Source organism: Prinia subflava, chromosome 5 (assembly GCF_021018805.1).
Source record: "Prinia subflava isolate CZ2003 ecotype Zambia chromosome 5, Cam_Psub_1.2, whole genome shotgun sequence".
In the NCBI taxonomy this organism is placed as follows: Eukaryota; Metazoa; Chordata; class Aves; order Passeriformes; family Cisticolidae; genus Prinia; species Prinia subflava.
In genome coordinates, this window is record NC_086251.1 from 59,242,283 (window position 1) to 59,261,849 (window position 19,567).

The 19,567-nt window shown below is 49.7% G+C and overlaps 1 protein-coding gene across 7 annotated transcripts in view; it reads left to right on the forward strand.

Moving 5' to 3' along the window:
* Positions 1-3,771: 3,771 nt before the first annotated feature.
* ARMH4 (armadillo like helical domain containing 4) overlaps positions 3,772-19,567 on the forward strand; it is a 55,581-nt gene continuing 39,785 nt past the window's right edge. The window contains exons 1-6 of one of the 7 annotated variants that reach the window (XM_063399609.1): positions 3,954-3,990; positions 4,482-4,591; positions 4,766-4,999; positions 9,817-11,194; positions 12,014-12,226; positions 13,410-13,763. In XM_063399609.1, coding sequence (XP_063255679.1) covers positions 4,946-4,999; positions 9,817-11,194; positions 12,014-12,226; positions 13,410-13,684 — 1,920 coding nt within the window. In that variant the 5' untranslated portion in view covers positions 3,954-3,990; positions 4,482-4,591; positions 4,766-4,945 and the 3' untranslated portion in view covers positions 13,685-13,763. The other 6 variants (XM_063399605.1, XM_063399606.1, XM_063399608.1 and 3 more) reach the window with 6 other exon arrangements.

Here is a 19,567-nt window from a genome sequence, read left to right on the forward strand (position 1 = left end):
CAGCAGATCTGTGCTCTGTGTGCTCTCCAAGTCACATCTGCTGACTTTAGTGACAAAAATAAGTTCTTATGGTTTTCCTGCTCTGTGAGCCCTTCAGAAACATGAGAGCTGGGAAGCAGAAGCTGGATCCCGTGCCTCCCTGTAGAATTGATTACTGTAAATCCCAGCCAGCAGTGGAGCTGCACTGGCACCACTTGGCCTTGCCCAGCTTTCCTGTTAATGCCAGCAGTGAGATACATGGAATAAAGGACTCCAAACTGATTCTCCTGATTGAGTTTTAATTGCAGCTGACATTTGTTGGGTTTGCAGTTGGAGGAAGAAGAAATCTGTTCATCTATAACATGGTTACATTCAAAATAATTCATTGGTAACAAACTTTTTCAGAGTGAAGTTGTTTTAAACAAACTCCCCTCTCTGTGGCAGGGGATGCTGTTCTCACTTTCCCTGAATTACTCATGGTTACTCCATTCCAGTGACTGCTGTTTAGTAGGAAAAGAGGGCCCCCTTAAAACAGATGCTACCAGCTGGTGTAAAGGTGAGTCTTGTGATGAAGATGTGCACTGATTTGTGTGCTGGATGTCCCCAATATTCAATTTGGGAAAGTCATTCAGCAGTAAAATTAATGGTAACTATTTTAAAATTGCCTTTACCTTCTGTGGCACGTCCTGACATACTTAGGATAGCTGACACATCTCCTCACAGGTGCCAGCAGTAGCAGCATAAGGTGCAGCATTCTGCTGTCAGGACAATGATTTTTTAGTTCATTTTATGCAGGCAAAATATATCTTGATATAAATTTTTATGTGACCCAGTCTCTTAATTAGGGCGTGCTATTGGTACTTTTCGGGTTCTGCAATAAGGCTGTGACAGCAATATCACCTGTGAAAGAAATCTGATGTATCATTACTTTCTACAACAGAGCTGGCTGCTATAATAATACACAGATTTTATAAGAGGCTCTTACAAAAACTAGGTATTGTTATTTTGCAGAAGAAGTGGAAGTTGAGAGCAGTGAAATTCAGTTTTGAGAGTCCTCTAGAAAGGCAGAGCTGGGAATGGGACATGAGTCCCGCTGTTTCCCAGCTACGCTACCCACATGGAAAAATGAGCCTGCTTACAAATTTAGTGTCTGAATTCACCTCAGGTGAGAAGTTCTGAAGGACAAGACCAATAGAGGATTGTACTGAAATGCCTCAACCCTGAGCAAGGGTGAGAGGGGAGGGGAATGGATGTTTCTTAACTTGCTGTGGAAGTGGGGCCAGTTTTGCTTGGTTACATGTATGCTCCCTGGCATACTGATCTGAGTTAAAAATCAGTGTTTCCAACTAACAAACCATAGAAAGGAATAACAAAAGAGTGCTCTCTGGTGATTTCTGATTCCTGCCTCTTTCATCATGCCTCTTTCTTTCAGTCTGCAGATATTTTTGTTGATAACGCAAAAGCCTCTGATTTTGGCAGGTTATGCGGGGTAGAGAAACTTGCAGAGTACAGGGAACGTGCAATTTTAGGCAGGGAAAAAACACCAGATAACCAGCTTTTTTGGTTCCAGTGCTTAGAAATGAAATATTTAACCTTGAGAGGACACGGTGCCAATCTGGGTTCGGAGTTGATGGCAAAGGGGGAAGTGAAAACCTCTCCAGTCTATTAAGTGCTCTGCATCCTTGGAGAACACTTAATCATCCCTTACACACGCTTTACATTTTAAGTAACTTTCCCAATAATTGTAGAGGTTAGATAGAAATGGGATTGAAAACACTATCATAGAATCACAGAGCGGTTTGTGTTGGAAGGAACCTTAAAAATGATCTCGTTCCAACCCCCTGCCATGGGCAGGGACACCTTCCACTTGAAGATTCCTTGTTCTGAATCCCAGGTCAGCTGTCAGGGGGGAATTGTGCAGATGCTGAAGCTCAGCCCCTGGGCTTATCCCTGAGGGCTCTGATTTCTGCTGGAGTGGTCCCTGTTTTCCTGCCCCTTTCCCCACACACGGATGACTGAACAGTTTGGGAATAAATCACAGACCCACCACAAGGTGCAGTGCTGCTCTTGAGAATTGATTTTGGTCTCCTGGAAAATCTGGCTGGAAAATCTGGTGGCACCTCCTGCATGGCTGAGCCACCCCCTCTTCTCAGCCAGAGCCCTTGGCCAAAATGAATTGGCCAGGACAGAAGCTGAGCCTGTGAAGAGTTTTGAGTCCCTAATCTGGGAGTTCATGGTGTTTAAAATGGCATGAAAAATGCAGCTCTTACCTCTTCCTTCCCTCCCACCCCATCTCCCCTAGAGGAGAAAGGAAACATCCTTTCTTTCCACATATTTGTATTTTATTTATGAAGATGCCACAGCACTAGAAATATTGATAAATGAGTAATTTCCCTTGATTTTACAGTTCAGAGAGGCAAACCCAGAAGGGACTTTCCCCATCATTTTGAGTGGCTGTTTCCTCCCCCAAACCGAACTCTGAAGTTCTTTCTGATGCCTTTTGTCACTGGCTGTCTTTATTGCTGATATAGGCACTCCGACACTTTATTTTCAACTCATGCAGGGGTTAGCAATATTTCCCCGAAAAAAACTGCTCTAACTTGCAACAAATCTGTCTTTTGAAAGTTTTAATATTGGGTGCACAGTGCTACAACCAAATGAATTGGGTAGGATCCAGTTTAGTTGAAATACAGTAGAAGACACACAGTTTTTCTGTAATTAAACAGGTAAAACTTTGGGGTCTGTTAAAGACACAAAGAGAGTAAATCACTAATATAAATGTTATTGCCAGTAGCACAGCAAACAGAAAAAGTAATGAACAATTTGTTGATAAGGAATATCTCATTTTCTTCCAGCAGTTATGTTGTTTATTTAAAGAGCTGAGTGACCTGCACCAGCAGGTTACATCTCACTTTGTGTGGAAAGAAAAGTTTATTTTGTAGTTTATTATCCTAACTGGATGATTCACTGATTTGCCTCGTGGGGTAGAGCACATTTATTAGGAAGTCAAGATTTTACCTCAGCTCTCCTATACCTTCACTCTAGTCCTTCCTAGCAGTTCCACCTCCCCAGATCCCCCTCCCCAGCCATTGCCTCCTGTGAGATCATTATTTCTGGTCTCTCCTCACCTGTCCCTGCCCAGCTCTAACACCTTGCACCTGCTGCAGCCCTGCTAGGAACGAGTCACTGCCCGTATAAAACCCTCTGTGGGCAGCAGAGACCTTGTCCTGCCCCTGGCACTGGGCTTGGGGGAGCAAGAGAAAGCTGAGCCGCCCTCATTTTTTGTGTTTGGAGTCGAGGTATGGACTTCTGAGTTGTTCTTTGCTAAAGAATTGATGTGTGGCCAGGATCTGATGGTCTAAAGGTTTTCTTCTGTTGTTAGTTATAGGGGTTTTATTGGGAAAAAAAATGGGTGGGAGAAGGAAAGCACAAGAAAAGCTTTGTACTGGCCAAATAGGTGCTTAAAACAAAGCATCGAAAAAGGGAACTTGAATAAAGCTCTTCTAATTCGGCTGTTGTTAGTGAAGAAGTTGCTCTCCTCTGCAGAGGGAGTGTTAGGGGAAGGTGACCTCTGCAGCTGAAAACACTGGAGGAGAATCTGTAATAGCTGGAAAACTACTAAAGGGTGCCGTAGGCCTTGTTTTTACAGCTCCTCGTAAGCAGGGAGCGGCAGCTCCTCGGGTCAGCCACCGAGGAAGAGTTGTGTGCGGGAGCCGAGCGCTTGGATGCTCGAACTTCCCTTGGGAGAAGGAGCAAACAGCGCCTGCGGGCGGCCCCTCCCGGGGGCTGCGGGTGCCGGGGGGGCCCGAAGCCCCCCGGAGGCCGGCGGGGGCCGGCGGGCGGGCGGAGCGGGCCGGCCCCGACACCGCCCGCCGGTGGGCGGCCCGCTCCGCTCCGCCCGTGCGGCCGCGGGGCTGGGGCAGCGCCGGGCGGCGGCGGCGGGAGCCAGGTGAGGCCGGGACACACACGCACGCAGCCGGCATCGCTGCCCCGTGCCGCCTTTGCCCTGGGGTTGTGCGGTTTGAATTGATTTGTGTTTGGGTTTTGTTTTTTTTTTTCTCTCCCGACGATGCTCGGCTGCCCGCGGGGCAGCGCATCCTCGGCGCGGCTCTTTGTTCCCGGCGAGCGGCCGGTGCCTGCAGCCCCGGGGGATGGGGAAGGGGCAGCGGGGCGAGCGGGGGATGCTGGCCTGCCGGGATGGGGGTCCCGGTGGGCTTCCTTGGAAAATCTTTGGGGGCGGGGGTGTGTTTGTGGTGGGGGTGGTTTGGGGGTGACCGCCGCTGTCCCTCTGTCCTGCTGCGGGCCTGGGCAGGAGCAATTCCCGGCGGCTGTTTGTGCTTGATCCCCTGCCCGGTGGGGTAAGAATCCACTTCTGGGGTGTAAAGTCACCTGTAAATGTGGCTAAGGAGGACGGGGAGATGGACTTGTGCCCGGCAAGCGGGCGTGCTGGGTGTAATCAAGCCATGAGCCAGCCCTAATCCCATTTCCTGGACCCCACGCAGGTTTTCCCCAGACAGAAGGGCCTGACAAGGTGCATTTAATCTGCTCTTAAACCTTCACCCGCAGGGACTCACGATCCCCCAGCTCTCCTGTGTGGTGCTGTCAGCTCTAGGTGAGGCGCTGGAATCGTGGAGCGTTTCTTTGCTGGTTGGAATCCGAGTGCTGTCCCTGTGCTCCCAGGCAGGCTGGGCAGCAGCGCTTCTGTCCTTGTGCTGCTTGAAAACTGCTGCAACCTTTGGCCTCATTCTTACCCCCCCCTCCCCTCCTCCCCATCTTAATCCCTCAGGAATTTGGTAGACCTTAGACTTCTGTGCTGCCGGGGACCTGGCACGGGTCAGAAGCCACAGAGAACTGTGCGGCTTTGACTTGCAAAGCCGAGCGGGGGTTTCCATAGGTGGTCCGAGCGCTGTTCCGAACAAAGCCAGCGATCGCTGGGTGGCTGGGGGAATAAAGCCTGAAAAATGTCATGTCTCTGGCTCCTCCAAGAACTACAGCTGGCATGCCGAGGCTGGAAGTGGAGGTGATGTATTATGTATTAAGGTGCCTCACTGGGACTGGTGGGAAGCTGGCCTTACAGAATATTGATATCTCGTTTGTTTGCTCTTAAGGCTGCATCCTCAAGGGTAGGTGAGGATGTGCCCCTCTGATGTGTGCTTGTCTCGACATCATTTTTCTCACCTGACTTTGTGTTGGTGGCTGCTGTGGAGTCGTGCCTCTGCTGGGGTTTCGCTGAGCTGTTGGAGGTGGTCGGACTGGTCGAGGTCTGTGTACCTGCAGTGTGTGCTGGGAGGGCATCAGCTCTCCAGTTCGCTCGGTTGAACTGGGCAAGGACATAAAGTAAGATGAGATGAAGGCATTTTTCTCGGCTTGTGCACAAAAGTAGGAGTTGGAGCTCTGCAGTGTATTATCTGCTGCCTTTTGTATTCAGCACAAGTAATGAGGCTGGGATGGCATACATTAGCACCCTGGAACACAGCACTTGATGGCTGGCAGTTGTTTGACTCGTATGTTTTGGCTAAATCTTCACATTAAAAGATTTGCAGCTTTTTTGTCCGGTTCCCTTATGAATTGTCAGGTGAATTGCAGAGCTGAGCACACCCAGGACTGTTCAGGCAGCCCAGGCTGACGCCAAGCTTGTGCTTGGAGGTGTGAGAAGCTCTTTTGAGAGGCAAGAGGGATTTGTCTGGGGCTGACTTATTCATCCCCTGCTCTCTGCTTTGTGGTGCGTGCAGCCACTTGAGCACGTGAGTGCCCTCCCCGTGTCAGAGGGATTGTTAGAGCAGAGTTATTAATTCAAGTGAGTTTAAAACTTGGTACTTTATTTTCCTCACCGTTTCAACAATTTGGGTAGAAACATAGCCATAACTTGCTAAAGACCAAAAATAACAGCTAATATATATATATTTTTTGGAGGGGGTGTGGGTGAGTTTTCTCTAAGTAAGTTGCCTGGGTGAAACTCTTAAAAAGCTCTCAGAGGGAGTAGCTGCACACAGCTGGGACAGAGGGGGAGTTTAATCCTTTGCAGCATGTCTCCACAAACCACTGGTCCATGCAAGGAGCAGCTATTGAAGGAGAGACATCTGCTCTGCTCTGTGCTGGTCCCCTGCACGCCTGCCCTGCTGGAGTGGCCATAACAGGCTGGGTCCCCTTCTGAGCTGGCTTTTGTTGAGCCCCCCAAGAGGTGATCTCAAACAAGGTCTCCAGAATTCAGAGGGGTTAATGGTTTAATAACTACTGCAAATGCTAATTGTATGGAGCAGGCAAGCAGCCTGGCTCAGAAAGATCCAACTGAGACTGCTTCAGCTGGTGACCAATTTATATTTATTGTCCCTCAGCTTCTCGACTTCCCCAGGTAGATGGTTCTTATTCTTGTGGGGCGCTCCTGGAGATGCCCAGTTTTGGCTGCTGTTTCCAGCCTAGCACTCCTTTGTGTTATTTTCCAGCCTACCAGGTGTTAAAAGAAAAGTTATTATTTTCCATGCTAAAGATAAAGCTCCCTGGCTGCCTGCAGTTTGCTCTGCCTTTGCGGCTGGAGGAACTGCATCTCCTGGGATTTGCTGTTATTAAGTGCAGGGGAAGTAGCTGGCACTGTCTCTTGTCCTCAGTGTGTGCTTCCTATTGCAAGCAAGGATTAGTTTTCCACGGAGAGCCTGGCCAGTGCTTGGCAGCTGCCTCCAGGGCTTCAGCTCTGAGGATGCCAGGTGAAATCTGGGGACAGGGAGTTCCTGCGGCATGAAATATTGAGTTACTGCCTTCAGTCTGGTAACAGAGAAGCTCAGGCTTACTACAGGGGAGGTGCTTGGTCAGGGCACTGTGCTCCAGCCTGCTGTTACAGCCTGGCTGGGGCTGGAGAGCAGGCTGGCTGTAAAAATAGCCAGATGGGAGGATAAATGTGTAATTCAGGGTGGCTTGAGGAGCAGACTGCTCTGCAGGCAGATACCCGCAGCTCCTGCATTCAGTGGAAGTGCTTCAGCAAGGTGTCCAACTCTGCTTAAGGAGATAGCCAGGTCACTGCTGTTCATACACTCTCTAATCCAGCCTCTTCCTAAAGCTAAGTAGATCTTAAGCCCTGGCTAATCTTCTTTGAAATGTGAACCTGTGCCATTATCCTGCAGCAAGCTCTGTGCCACTGTCTCCTGCTTTCACTGAGTGTGAAGGTCTAGGTTAGCTCACATCTGGTGTTGTGGATTTCCCGAGCAAATAACGCTCCAATATGATTCCTGCCCTATAGAAATGTAAGATTATGACCAGCAGGGCTTTTCAGACTGGTAGAAACAATATGAAGCTGCCCAAAGGACCTCAAGAACTCTTTTATCTTGCTGGTATTGAGTGCCCACATTATCTACCACCTAGAAGGAGGAAAGGTTCTAGTAAAGATATGGAGTAGGCTTGTTGGGAGGCGATGAGCATTTTAGTTTTTTTCCTGACTATATCTTGAGTGTCTTGGGCTATTTGAGAGCCTAGAGTTAGAAAGCTACAAAATATCTGTACAGATGTGTATATACATATGTATAATGTATATGACTGCAAGAGAAGTGCTGCTTTTCAAGTGCAGCTGGAGTTCTGTTTATGTTTAAGCACTTCTAAAAGCATTTGTGCCACCTGAATGCTCCTGACTTCTGGAGAAGCTGTATTTAAAGCCAAACTATTTTATAGATAGAAAAAAACCCCAACTTCTTGATGTTTCAATATGCCTGCTCTTAACAGGCACTTGCCAAAGGGGTGTTGAGGTGAACATGATTTACATTCAGCTGCATGGTAAGGCAGATGCATGTAGTTAAACACTAACAATTTAACTTGCATTATATATTCTTAGTGCTTTTTAATTACAAAAGTGCGTAAAGAATTAGCCTGGAAGAAGAGCTAAATATTGTCAGTTTTCAGCTATTTTTTGAAGGTGGGCAGTAGAGAAAATTGATGGGTGGCCACTCATCCTTCAGAAACAGAGGATGCTAAAAATAAAGTGGAAGGTATCTAGGCTGGTGAAGAGGATTTTGGTGGCTTCTGCTTGTCCCTGAGCACCTGGTGCATGTGTGTGGCCTGTGATGGAGAATTATTCTCGCAGCTCGAACTGCTGGGATGAGGCTTCAGGGAGAATGGAAAAAGTGACTCAGTGTGCCCTGAAGGCTCAGCCAGATGCTGGAGCCCACAGTGGTTGATTCTGAGCTGTGTTGCTGCACTCTGTGGGTACAAATGTGAGAAATGCTTCTGGATGTGCTGTTTGAGTGGGGAAATGAGGAGTGGGGCAAGTTCAGGGATTTGTCCTGGTGCCCATGAGCAGTGAGACTGCACAGGGTGGCTGTTGCTGTTCTTTGGAACACTGAGGGGTGGCTCTGACAACCCCAGCCTCTTTCCTTGCTGATATTTGTTAATCCTGCAGCTCAAAGGGAAAAGTAGTTCACTTGGGAATGACAAAATCTCACCTCATTCCACGCCCTTCTACTGCCAGGGACACCTTCCACTATCCCAGGCTGCTCCAAGCCCCATCTAACCTGGCCTTGGTCCATTCCAGGGATGGGGCAGCCACAGCTTCTCTGGGTAACCTGTGCCAGGGCCTCAGCACCCTCAGTCAAGAATTTATTTCTAATATCTAATTTGAACCTACTCTTTGTCTGGTGAAACCCATTCTTCCTTGCTCTGTCACTCCATTTCCTTGTCCAAAGTCTGTCTCCAGCTCTCTTGGAGCTACTTTAGGCACTGGAAGATGCTCCAATGAGTCCCTGGAGCCTTCTCTTATGCAGTTTCCAACTCTCTCAGCCTGTGTCTGTAGCAGAGGTGCTCCAGCCCCGTGATCTCCTTGGTGGCTCCTCTTTGGACTTTCCCTAACATGTCAAGGTCTTTGTGGTGTTGGGGGCCTCAGAACTGGAGGAACTTTGAGAGAACGAACTTGAAGCTGCTGATGGCTGGAGGCCCTTGCAGCAGGGCTTGACTGTGCCCCTGAGCAGCTGTGAGGAGGAGCAGCACACCACATCTGCAGTGTGACAGAGGGATGTTTGTTGTGTGCATGGGACTGGCGTGACCAGCGAGTGGGGCTGTGGATGGGAATGGTCTTCTGCTCTGGAGTGGTGGAGCAGCAAGCCCAGGACTGAGGCATATTCCCAAGGGAGGTGGCTGGGTGCTGGAGCTGTGTGCCTGGAGGCAGCAGGGCTTGCCAAGGGCAGGCTGTCAGCTGGCTGGATCACTGCTGGACCCTGGATTCAGTGCGCTCCTGGAAACTCTCGACTCGTGCGGCGATTCTGGACGTGAAAGTGTCTGGAAGGGCCTCTGTGGTGCAGTGCAGCACGGGCACTGTGCTCATGCAGCAGTGCTGCTGCCTGGGCTGTAGCTTCCTCTGTGGGGCCAAGGACCTCAGCCAGGACATGATGCAGCCCTGAAGCCTCCTGGTGTGGCTCTGGTCCTGTGTTGTCCCCCACAGACCCATCTTGTGCTCTGTGCAGGTTCCTTGGGCTCCTCCTGTGCCAATGCACAGAACAGGGCTGCCCATAACAAACCTGAGACTTCATGGCCCTGACAAGCCTCATTTTTGGACTTGGTTCAGGGCAAACAGGTTGATCCATACCATTGCTTGCAGGTCTGATGCCTGCTGGGTAGAACACAGCACTCTGCAGTTGGGGTGGGAGCTGGGCAAGGTCTGTCCTGGGCTTCAGAGCAACATTTGGTTTTGTCTGGCATCTTCAGGTAGGGTAGGCTGAAAATAGTGAAACAGATGGGGAATTAATTACTTGGAATGTGTAGGAGGGGTCTGCTCACAACTGGCCATAGATATGGCCTCCCAGTTATTGAAGGCCCTGGTTGGTTATGGCTATGTGTGATCTTGGTTCCTTTTCCCCCTTCTAGGTCTCTGGATTTGTCAGCCTTGCAGGCTTCTGGACACATCTCCTCTCAGCCATGAGGAGATCAAAAGGGTTTGATATCTGTGTGGTCACCTGCAGCATCCTGCTCTTGTCCTCCAGCCTGCCATGCCTTGCTTATCCTCTGGAGGAGAGGGATGTGACAAAGGTCCAGCACGGCCCCTGGGCAGGGAACGGGCTGGAAGATGAAAGGACAGGCATGGTGGACTTGACAAACAGTCTGGGCCCTTCTGAGCAGCCAGTGTCCGAAGAGCCATGTGCAGTGTCAGCAAAGCCATCTGGGACACCCTTGGATGAAGCTCTCACTGCAGAAGGAGAAGCTCTCCCTGCCAGCCCAAGCCTTGTTGTCCCCAGCAGCCAGGGCCTGGGGGGTCACCCCTCTGCTGGGGCACTGCCTGCTGGCCATGAGGAGGAGCTGGCTCCCACTGAGGCCCAGCTGGAGGAGGAGGAAGCCCTCAGGGCCATGCTGACCACAGCTGTGACCACGCTGAGCCCTCCAGCCCAGGAGCAGTCTGGTGGCCCTGCTGGTGAGACCACAACAGAGGGAGGTGTGGCAGTGGAGCCCAGCTCTGCTGGCCCCTCAGCAAGCCCCCTTTCTGGGACCACTGTGGAGGAGGAGGAGGAAGCAGAGAGCAGCTCCCAGCCCTCAGCTGGGCTCCAGCCCACCCTGGAGCCCAGCTCTCCCAGCTGGGCAGCAGCAGGTGACCACCCTGTGATCCCAACTCCGCAGGCTGTGACCTCTGAGCTGGAAATGCTGGGAGTCCACACAGGGAGCCCTCTGAAATCCCTGGCTCCACCAACATCTGTGGCTGCCAAACATCCCCTTGTGGCGACTGAGGCCTTCCTTCACCCAGCAGCAGGGACAGGAGTCACACAGCAGGAGCTGCCCTCTACGGCTGGCACTGTCACCATCCCCCCTGTGGACACTGTGCCACCTGACTGGGATGACACAAAACTGGGCCACATCAGTCAAGGGGGAAGTACAGCTCGTGAGGAGGTGACAGAGGAGCTGGGGACAACAGAACCATCCCAGACCACCCAGGAAGGTGTGGGGGAGGAAGAGGATGCCACAAGAGCAGTGCCCTCCCCTGTGTCCCCTCCACCAGCGCCTGAGCTTGCCAAGGAGAGCAACTGCACAGTGCCAGTGCAAGGGGAGGAGCTGCCAGCAACTTCCACAGGCAGCAGCGATGCTTTCCACACTGGGAACCTGTCAGATGCAGACACAGCTGATCTTGGCTCGTTGGAAAACATAAGTGCAGTCACAGCAGAGGAGGAGAAGAGCGTCTCTCCGTCACAGCCGGAGGCTGCTGTGGTGACAGATACCCAGCCTGAGCTCTCTCCTACTCTGGAGAGTTCATGGAAAGGTAAAACTTGTCTGTTACAGACATTTGCCTCTCATTTCTGGGATTCCAAGTGAGCTGTACCAGCAGCCTGTGAGCCACTGATGTCTTAAATGCCTTTGCAATGCCTGCTGAGGTCAGGAGGTCTGTGCAGAGAGCTGCTGGCCCTTGTAGCAACCTCCTGGTGGTGTCCCCTCACCCCATAGTGAAGCTGTGCCTGTCCAGTGCTTGTCCCAGCTCCTCCTGGACAGCCTGCCCCAGGCTGATGGTGTCATCCAGCCTGCACATACCTCCAGGGATGGCACCTTCAGCCTCGTGACAGTATTCCTACTTAATGTTTAAAATATAAAGGAAATGCTAAAAAAAAAAAAAAAAGGCTGGTCAGGTGTTGGGCAATGACATGTTTCTAGGTTGATGAGGACTTCTTAATTGCTGGGCATTTTTATTCTTCCCTCTTCAGCTGCAGATGCAAAAGGATGATTTCCCTTCACTGCATCCAAAAGACCTAATTTTTGGCTGTAAAAGAAAGGAAGCTAATTGCAGGCTGGTGCTGAAACCTGACTGATTAATTTCTAGATTAATTTTTACGCACTTGACTTGTCAGCAGGTTCCCTTTCTGCTGTTTCCCAGATGTTGGGGAAACAACACTGTCTGTAAGACTTGTGCAACAAAAATAAACCCTTCTGCCTAGCTGAGGCTTCAGCGGGAGCTGGTCACTGCTGGACCTGCTGCTGGCACTGTGGCTCTGGAATTGTTCATACATGGAATTATATTCCCTTTATGTTGGTTCAGATGTGTGCCAGCTGTCCTGTGAGTCTGCCCTGACACGTGTTCTTGCTGTAGGTGTCACCCAGGAGGTGCCAACAGCTGCCCAGGAGGCTGATGCTGCTCTCTCAGCTGTGGCAGAGGTGCCTGGTGCCACGCAGGGAGCAGGGGCTGCCAGCTTTCCCCAGGAGAACAGCGGGGAGGACACCCAGATGCTGACGGCTCCCAGTGGCCCCGAGGTGCTGGTGGCAACGGGTGCTCCCTCCACAGTGAGCCCTGTGGATGCAGAAGGTAGGGCTCTGCTTCTGCCTCACTCCCACACAGGGGATGGCACATCTGAGACCAGTGTCAGTGCCTGGACACTCCAGTCTCAACACAACATCCTTACCTGACTTTTGTTGCTGACCCTCTGCCTCTAAACCTGGGCTGCTGCTGCTTTCTGCCTGTGCCATGGGATCTACCACGTTGGAGTTTGCCAGAATATGGATTTTTTTTTTTGCCCCAAATAAGTGGAGTAGAGGTTAAAAAAAATGCCCCAAACCAAACAAGCCCCCTATCTGTCTTTGCTAGCAAGCTGCCTTTAGCTTTAGACACTTAAACAATTTTTATTTATGGAGGGAGAGTTCTCACTTCTGGAACCCAAGGCAATCACAGCTTGCTGATGCTCAGTCCAGAGGATGAACATGTTTCATCAGGGTTACATGGGAGCCAGTGGTGGGGGAAAGAGCCTCCTGCAAGAGCCTGGCCAGCCCTTGGGTGTCTGCACTGATATTCACTTCCACTGAGGAGGGTTGGGTTGTTCTCAGGCTGATGTAGCTCATACAGAAATGCTTTAAGCAGTCATGTTCATGTAGCTGCTGCCTGCTGGTTCAGTGTCACCTTGACTGGTAGGTGTCAGAGCCTGTCTTCCTGACAGGAGTGTAGCAAGGGTTCCCCCAGCTCGAGGCTGACTTTGAGCATTTCTGGAGTAGTGGGGACCATTGTGATGAAAATGCTGCTGGGCAGCTTTTCAGGAAATTCTTGAGGGTGTCAAAAGAAAAAAGCTGTGTGCATTGTATCTCTAAATTTAGGGATGGTTTGTGAGAGGGAGAAGTTTCTTCTGGCAGTTTCCACTAATTGAATTTGCTTCTGGGAGTTAATTATAAATTCAACCAACTTTTATCTTTGTAATGAACTATCAGATGTCACTTGGCTCAGTTCTCAGCTGGTGTCTTGGTGCTCTGATCTTGCAAGGGTGTGGTGATGAGCAGTCCTTAAAGCAATGGAATTAAAACCTTTAAGGGTTCCCCCTTCTTTAGGGGGAACCTCCTTTGCTGGCTGCCCTTGAGGAGGAAACTTCATTAAAGCAGAGTCACATCTCAAAGGAAGAAAAAGTTTACTAGACTTTCTTTGAGTTAAATTTTCATTAAGGACTTCCTTTAGGGTTTCTAAAAGATATTTAGGCTGAGTGGCTGCTGTTTGCTGTCTCCTGCAGATCTCACAGACGGGATCCTGGTGACCAGTGAGAAGGCTGCTCCAGCCCCTGGCGGGATGTCTCCCACCCCAGCTGGACAGACAGAGGAGCCATCCAGCAGAACTGTGGTCCTGGTGACTCCAGCATCCGTGGCCTCCTCTGGCAGGAGGACAGCCCTTCCCCCTGGCAGGAGGATCAGCACTGCTGTCACCTACGGGCTGGAACGCCTGGAGTCGGAAGGTACTCCCGGGCCCCAGGGGCAGGTGGGCTCCTGTGGGGGGCCACGCCTGCCCTGACAGCCCCCAGAGCATCTGTTGTGTGATGTGAACATCTTGCTGTTCCCAATAAAGTTGTTGAACAACCTGTGCTCTCCCAGGAGCCACAGGAAGCAAGCAGAGAGCAGTGTCCTGGAGGATTCCTGAGGTTCCAGTGGCTGTGGTGGATGGGGGTGGGTTTTTTCCTGGGCAGGGAGCAGCACTGGGATTGCTGCTGCAGCAGGGTCTGGCTCTGCACACCTCTGGTGTGTGCATCCACTGCAGAGCTCTGTGCCAGGGAACACCCACCAAGGTGAGGTAAAGCAGATCCTGCCCTGGAGCTGGTCTGCAGCTCTGATTTGCCTTCTATTCAGCTCACCCACATTTTTTTCCTGCAGAGAACTGTTTCTTGCTCTTTTTCCTGCTTGAACTCCTCCCTGCTTGCTCATCCGTCCAGTTCTGTGCTCCAGTGTCTGGGCTGATACCACCTGGCAGGAATTAATCTTTCCTCCTGCTTTTGCTCCCCTTCCTTTATCTTGACCTTCTCTTGCCTTAGTATTTTACTGCAAAGGTTGGCAGCTCTCCAGGGGTGGCATTGCCAGATGGTATTTCTCCTCTGAGTAGAGGTGGGGTGCTGTAGACAACAGCTCATCAGCATCTTTGCTCTGCAGGAAGCAATAACTCTCACTCCTGCTAAGTTTAGAGGGCAGCAGAAGCTGGGAGCCTTCCCCACTGCATGTGCCTGGCTTGCTGCTGGCTTTGAAGCCTTCCCTGAGCTCTCTGGGACTCCAACTGCAGCATTCTCCCCTTGCCAGGATGAATCTTGGATGTCTCTGTCAAGGCAAGGATGTGGTGCTGATGGGAGAGTGGCAGCAGGGGAAGGAAAGGTCGTGTGTGTAGGGAAAACCTGATCTTTCAGGCTGGGAAATGAGGTCTCTGCTTAGCAAGAGCAGTGTGATTCAGGAGGCTAAAGTGTTTTATAGCCCTCTGGGATCTCCTTTGGAAGCCTGGCTTTCTGCATGGGAAGATAAGAGGGATTTCAGTTTCAGCTGAGCATTGGTCTCTCTCAATTTAATGAGACCTTCTGCACAGGCATTTAAAAAAAAATCTTTCTGCTCCAATACAGGACTGATGCAACTTTATTGGATTCCTGCTGCACTGTTTTCTCTGCTCTGGCCTCCTCTAAAGGCAATTGTGGGCTGTAGCTGGGCCCAGGTGCCCTCAGTGCAAAGACTCAAGTGCAAATCTGGGTTTCTTGGCTCTGCAGGTGCCTGTTCTCCAGAGGGTGTGGGGCTCTTTGACAACTGGCACGGGTTTTGTGGTCTAAATCTCTTCTGCTCAGCCTGGACCTTTGTGCAGGGAGCCAGAAGGTTCCCTGGTGCTGGGGGTCACAAATCCACATCTTGTAAAATGGGACAATTGCAATTATCATTTGGGGAAAGGCTTTCTGCCTGGGGATGGTGCTGCCCCAGTTAAGCACAAAGGAAGCTTTTTGAGCTATAGCTCTGCTCTCTGAACATCTTTTTCTGTTTAATGGCAACTGGAGGAGGGAGGGTATGACATCCTCATGGTGGAGTGGCATTTGGAAGCTTGGCTCCCAAAATTACAGTTCCTGCTGCTTACTCTCAGAATATCTAGATGCTGCCAGATCCAAGATGTTTGGGGGTGTTTTCCTTTAAAGCTACCTGGAGCTCCAGCCCAGGATACTCAGGTTTTTGGGGGATGCTGTTGCAGGCACATGATGGGGTCCCTAAGGAGGGATTTTGGCCCTTTGGGGAGAGGCTGTGCCTGGCTCACTGTTGGAAGAAGTGCAAGGAGCTGAGTGGGGTCCTGCTGCCTTGCCTCACTGAAGGCCTGGCTCATCATTAAATACAAACCCCTGCTGCTCAGCTCCCTCTGTTTCTTGGGGACCATCTGTGCCAACCTGCCTGTGGTTAATTGCATCTGTATATTCACCTGCCTGGCTTGGATGCAAAACTGTTTTAAAAATCAAATTGCACAGACAAAATGAAAAGATGTCTAGATGAGCTTATCCACCTCTCTGGTGCACTCTGGAGACATGAGCTGGGGAACAAATATCCTCCTGCCTTGACTCTGTGGTGAGCTTGGTTCTATTTGCCCTTCCTAGGCAGAGAAATCCTATAAAGGGATTATAGGATATGGGGACAGAACACAGCAGAGGATAAGGCTTGCTTGTCTGGGGGAATTGATTATGTATTTTGTCTCTGTGCCTAGAATTTGTCTGTCTCTCCAGCAAGCTGAGCACTGCAGCTTTCTCTGGAGCTTTCTGGGTACAAAGAGCTGCTGGTTCAACTGGCTCACTGAGGGGCCACTGTGTGAGCCTCACAACAGCCTTCAAAAAGTGACTCTTTGGAAAGAAACCATGCTCCTTTTCTACTTGATTGCTGTGCTGTGGCATCTGCCATGGTGGATGGCAGAGGTGCCTGCACAGCCCCAGCATGGCAGCATTTGGCAGGAGGGGCTTTCTGAGGTGGCAGGACATGAGCCATGCTCCCTGTTCTGCAACATCCTTGCAGTTTTCAGCTGGAATCTGCTGGATAGAGCACGCCAGGCTCTGGTCCTGGTGCTGTGGGTGAGTCTGGATCTGGTTCTCTTGTGTGCCACCACCCTGCCTGGCCAGCAGAGAATCCTGGCACCACAGAATGGGTTAGGATGGAAAAGACCTCCAAGACCCTCTCACCCCAACCCTCTGCCAAGGGCAGGGACACCTTCCACTATCCCAGGCTGCTCCAAGCCCCATCCTGGGCTTGGACACTTCCAGGGATCCAGGGGCAGCCACAGCTTCTCTTGGCTGTGCCAGGGCCCTCCCCACCCTCCCAGGGAACAATTCCTTCCTGCAGTCTGTTCTCCTTGCTGGAGTGAGCTGCTCACACAATTCAAGGGTCAGGAGGGCTCTGGAGGGCTCAGAGCTTTGATTAAAGCAGGAGCTGCTCTGCCTGTTGTGTGGTGTCAGGAAAAGCCATCAGCTCTGGAAATGGGCAACTTAAAATCAGTTGCTCCAGGGGAGGAGGCCTTAACTGAGTAGCTCTTGAGTGTGGAGTGTTCCCAATTAATTAGGGTGGCTCTCAGCTGGCAGAATTTGGAGTTTCATGTGCACTTGCAGCCTGCTGTGAACTATTTTGTGTACCAAAGAACAACTTAGGTTGGAAAAGACCTTCAGGATGGAATCCAACCTTTGACCAAACACCTCTGTGTCAACCAGACCACGTCCAGTCATTCCTTAAACACCTCCAGTGGTTCCACCACCTCCCTGGGCAGCCCCTTCCAATGTTTAACCACCTGTTCTGTGCAGAAATTCCTCCTGAATATTTCACAACTTTTAGCTATTTACATAAATTTATAAAGGATGCTTCAGCTCCCCATTTTTCTTCTGAGCTGTGCCACAGTACAAGGAACCTTTTTTGGGGAGGTGGGGAGTGTGAAGGGTATTCTTCCTGGAAATTAAGGCTCTGAAAAGGATTGCTATTTGGACCTTGACTGTATGGATTAAGATCTGCCTCATTAAATCTCTACAACCCTGTTAAAAATTGAATTAGGATGCAGAAGTGTAAATAAAACAGGCACTTAACCCAGCATGGTTAACTAGCCAGGTCTTACAATTCCCCACCAGCTCTTTGGATATCAACTAAATTGGCAAGGAACAGAAGGCTTAAAACAAAGCACATGCAGAATGAATTATTAAATGGTTTTGGTAGACACTCTTCTCTTGCTTCTTGTTTATTGCTACCACTGAAATGGGAACTGCTCTGTGTTGACCTCTATCTTCTTCACAGTAGGTGGTGGCTCATCCCTCATTCTCCTTTCTAGCAGAAAATGGTAAAAAAAAAGTGACAATTTTTTGTATCAAACCCAACTTTTTTTTTTTTTTTCTTCCTCTCTCCTGAAAATGTTTGATGCAGACATCCCCAGTTTTTCTGTACAACCACTCATGGGCAGCAATTCCTTCCTGATGCCCAATCTAACCCTGCTGGTTGAAGCCATCCCTCTTGTCCTGTCCTGCACTGGTCCAAAGTCCCTCTCCAGCTCTCTTGGACCCCCTTTAGGCACTGGAAGGGTCTCTAAGGTCTCCCTAGAGCCTTCTCCAGGCTGAGCACCCCCAGCTCTGTTCTTTGTGATGTTCTGTCACTGTTCTGCCTCCAGCAGGTTGGGTGACATTTCCTAATCTGACCCACCTTGGTTCTTGTTCTGACCAGGCTTTGTTTGAATTTTGAACTGCATTAGATTTCTCATTTGTCCAAAAAAAGTTCACTTAAATATCCCTTTAATGTTGCAGCTTTCCCATACTTATCTCCAAGCTTGAACAAAAACAACAGATAAACTCCCACAGTTGCTATTATTGAAATGTAATTGGGCTGTGTGAGTGAAAGTTTTTAATGAGTTTCTGTTTGTTTTAATCTGAGGATTAAGCAGTTTACACTCGTGGCTCAAGGGAGGTGAATTCAGATAAGCAGGGATGTGGCAGTAAGGCTCTGCAAGGAACATTTTCTGCTGGATTTGCTCGTGGCTGGAGTCCTTTAGCAGGTGGGAGAATGTTGCTCATGGGGCTTTTTTGGGAGCTCTCTCCAGTGGGACCAGGGCTGCTGCAAGGAGGGGATCAAGGATTTGGGAGGAAACAGGAACTCAGACTAGAAATGAGCTGAGTGGACTCAGTGTGGCTCCTTTTAGTCCTCACAGGACTTGAGTTAAAACCTTGGTCCCCTGGAGACCCTGCTCTCCAATTTACAGCATCTGTGATGGTCCATGCTGGGTTTGTCTAGAAAATAAAGCTGAAATCAAATATTTTCTTAACTCTTGGCCTGTTGGTTGTTCTGCTCCCAGGCAGTGGGGTTGAGTTGAATGCTTCTGGAAAAAAACACCACCGGCCTTTTCCAGTGAAAATGGAAAAGCACTCTGCTGGTGTTTTTTTGTTAATTTTTGGGTTTGGTTTTTTTTTTTGTGGGGGGTTTTTTTTGTGGGTTTTTTTTGTGTGTGTGTTTTGTTGTTTTTTGTTTGTTTGTTTGGGTTTTTTTGTGGGGTTTTTTTTTGGTTTGGTTTGTTTGCAGGTTTTTTTGGTGTTGTTTTTTGGGGGTTTTTTGGGGTTTTTTTTGTGTGTGTGTGTTGTTTTGGTTTTTTTGTTTTTTGGGTTTTTTTTGTGGTTTGCAAAAACAGTCTTGTATGCCCACAGCCCTTTTCCTGGGGAAAGCATTTTGTTAAGAGCTGTTGTAAACTTTTTATCTGCCTTCATCTGTCTTGTTCTGCCCTGTCCACTCAGAGGTCATGGCCATTAAATCTGGACTGATTTGACTGCCCTCACTTGATAAATCACCACTTGCTTGTCTTGATTTTCCTGCTGCTTGGTTCAACACCTCTACACCCAGGGGCAGAAGAGCTGCTCTGCAGCAAGCCTGGGAGCAAACTTGTTAAAGTACATGCAGTGTGCTCTGCAGCATTTTGGCTATTTTTTTCCCCTTTAAAATAGTCTTGTGTTGCTAAACTTGACTCTCGAGCCTGGCTCAGTGTGAGAGCAATTTTGAGATGAGTGCTGCTGGAGATAGAATTTGCTTTTGTTTTAGGAAGAAATCCTTGAATTTGGACAAGAGAAAATGACCTCAAGTTCCAGGAGGGAAGATTTAGATTGGGTATTAGAGTGAAATTTAACCACTGGAAGGGTGGTCAGGTACTGGCACAGGCTGGAGTCATCAGCCCTGGAGGAATTTAAGAGATGTGAGGATGTGGCACTTGGGGACATGGGGCAGTGGTGGCCTTGGCAGTGCTGGGGGAATGGTTGGACTTGATGATTTGAGAGCTTTTCCAACCTTAGTGATTATGTGATGTGTAAATTCCTTTTCTCTTGAAGCTTCTGTGGGTAGGATTGTGTTACCCTGCTTTGTGTGGTAGGATCTGACCCAACAGCTGCATTGCCCC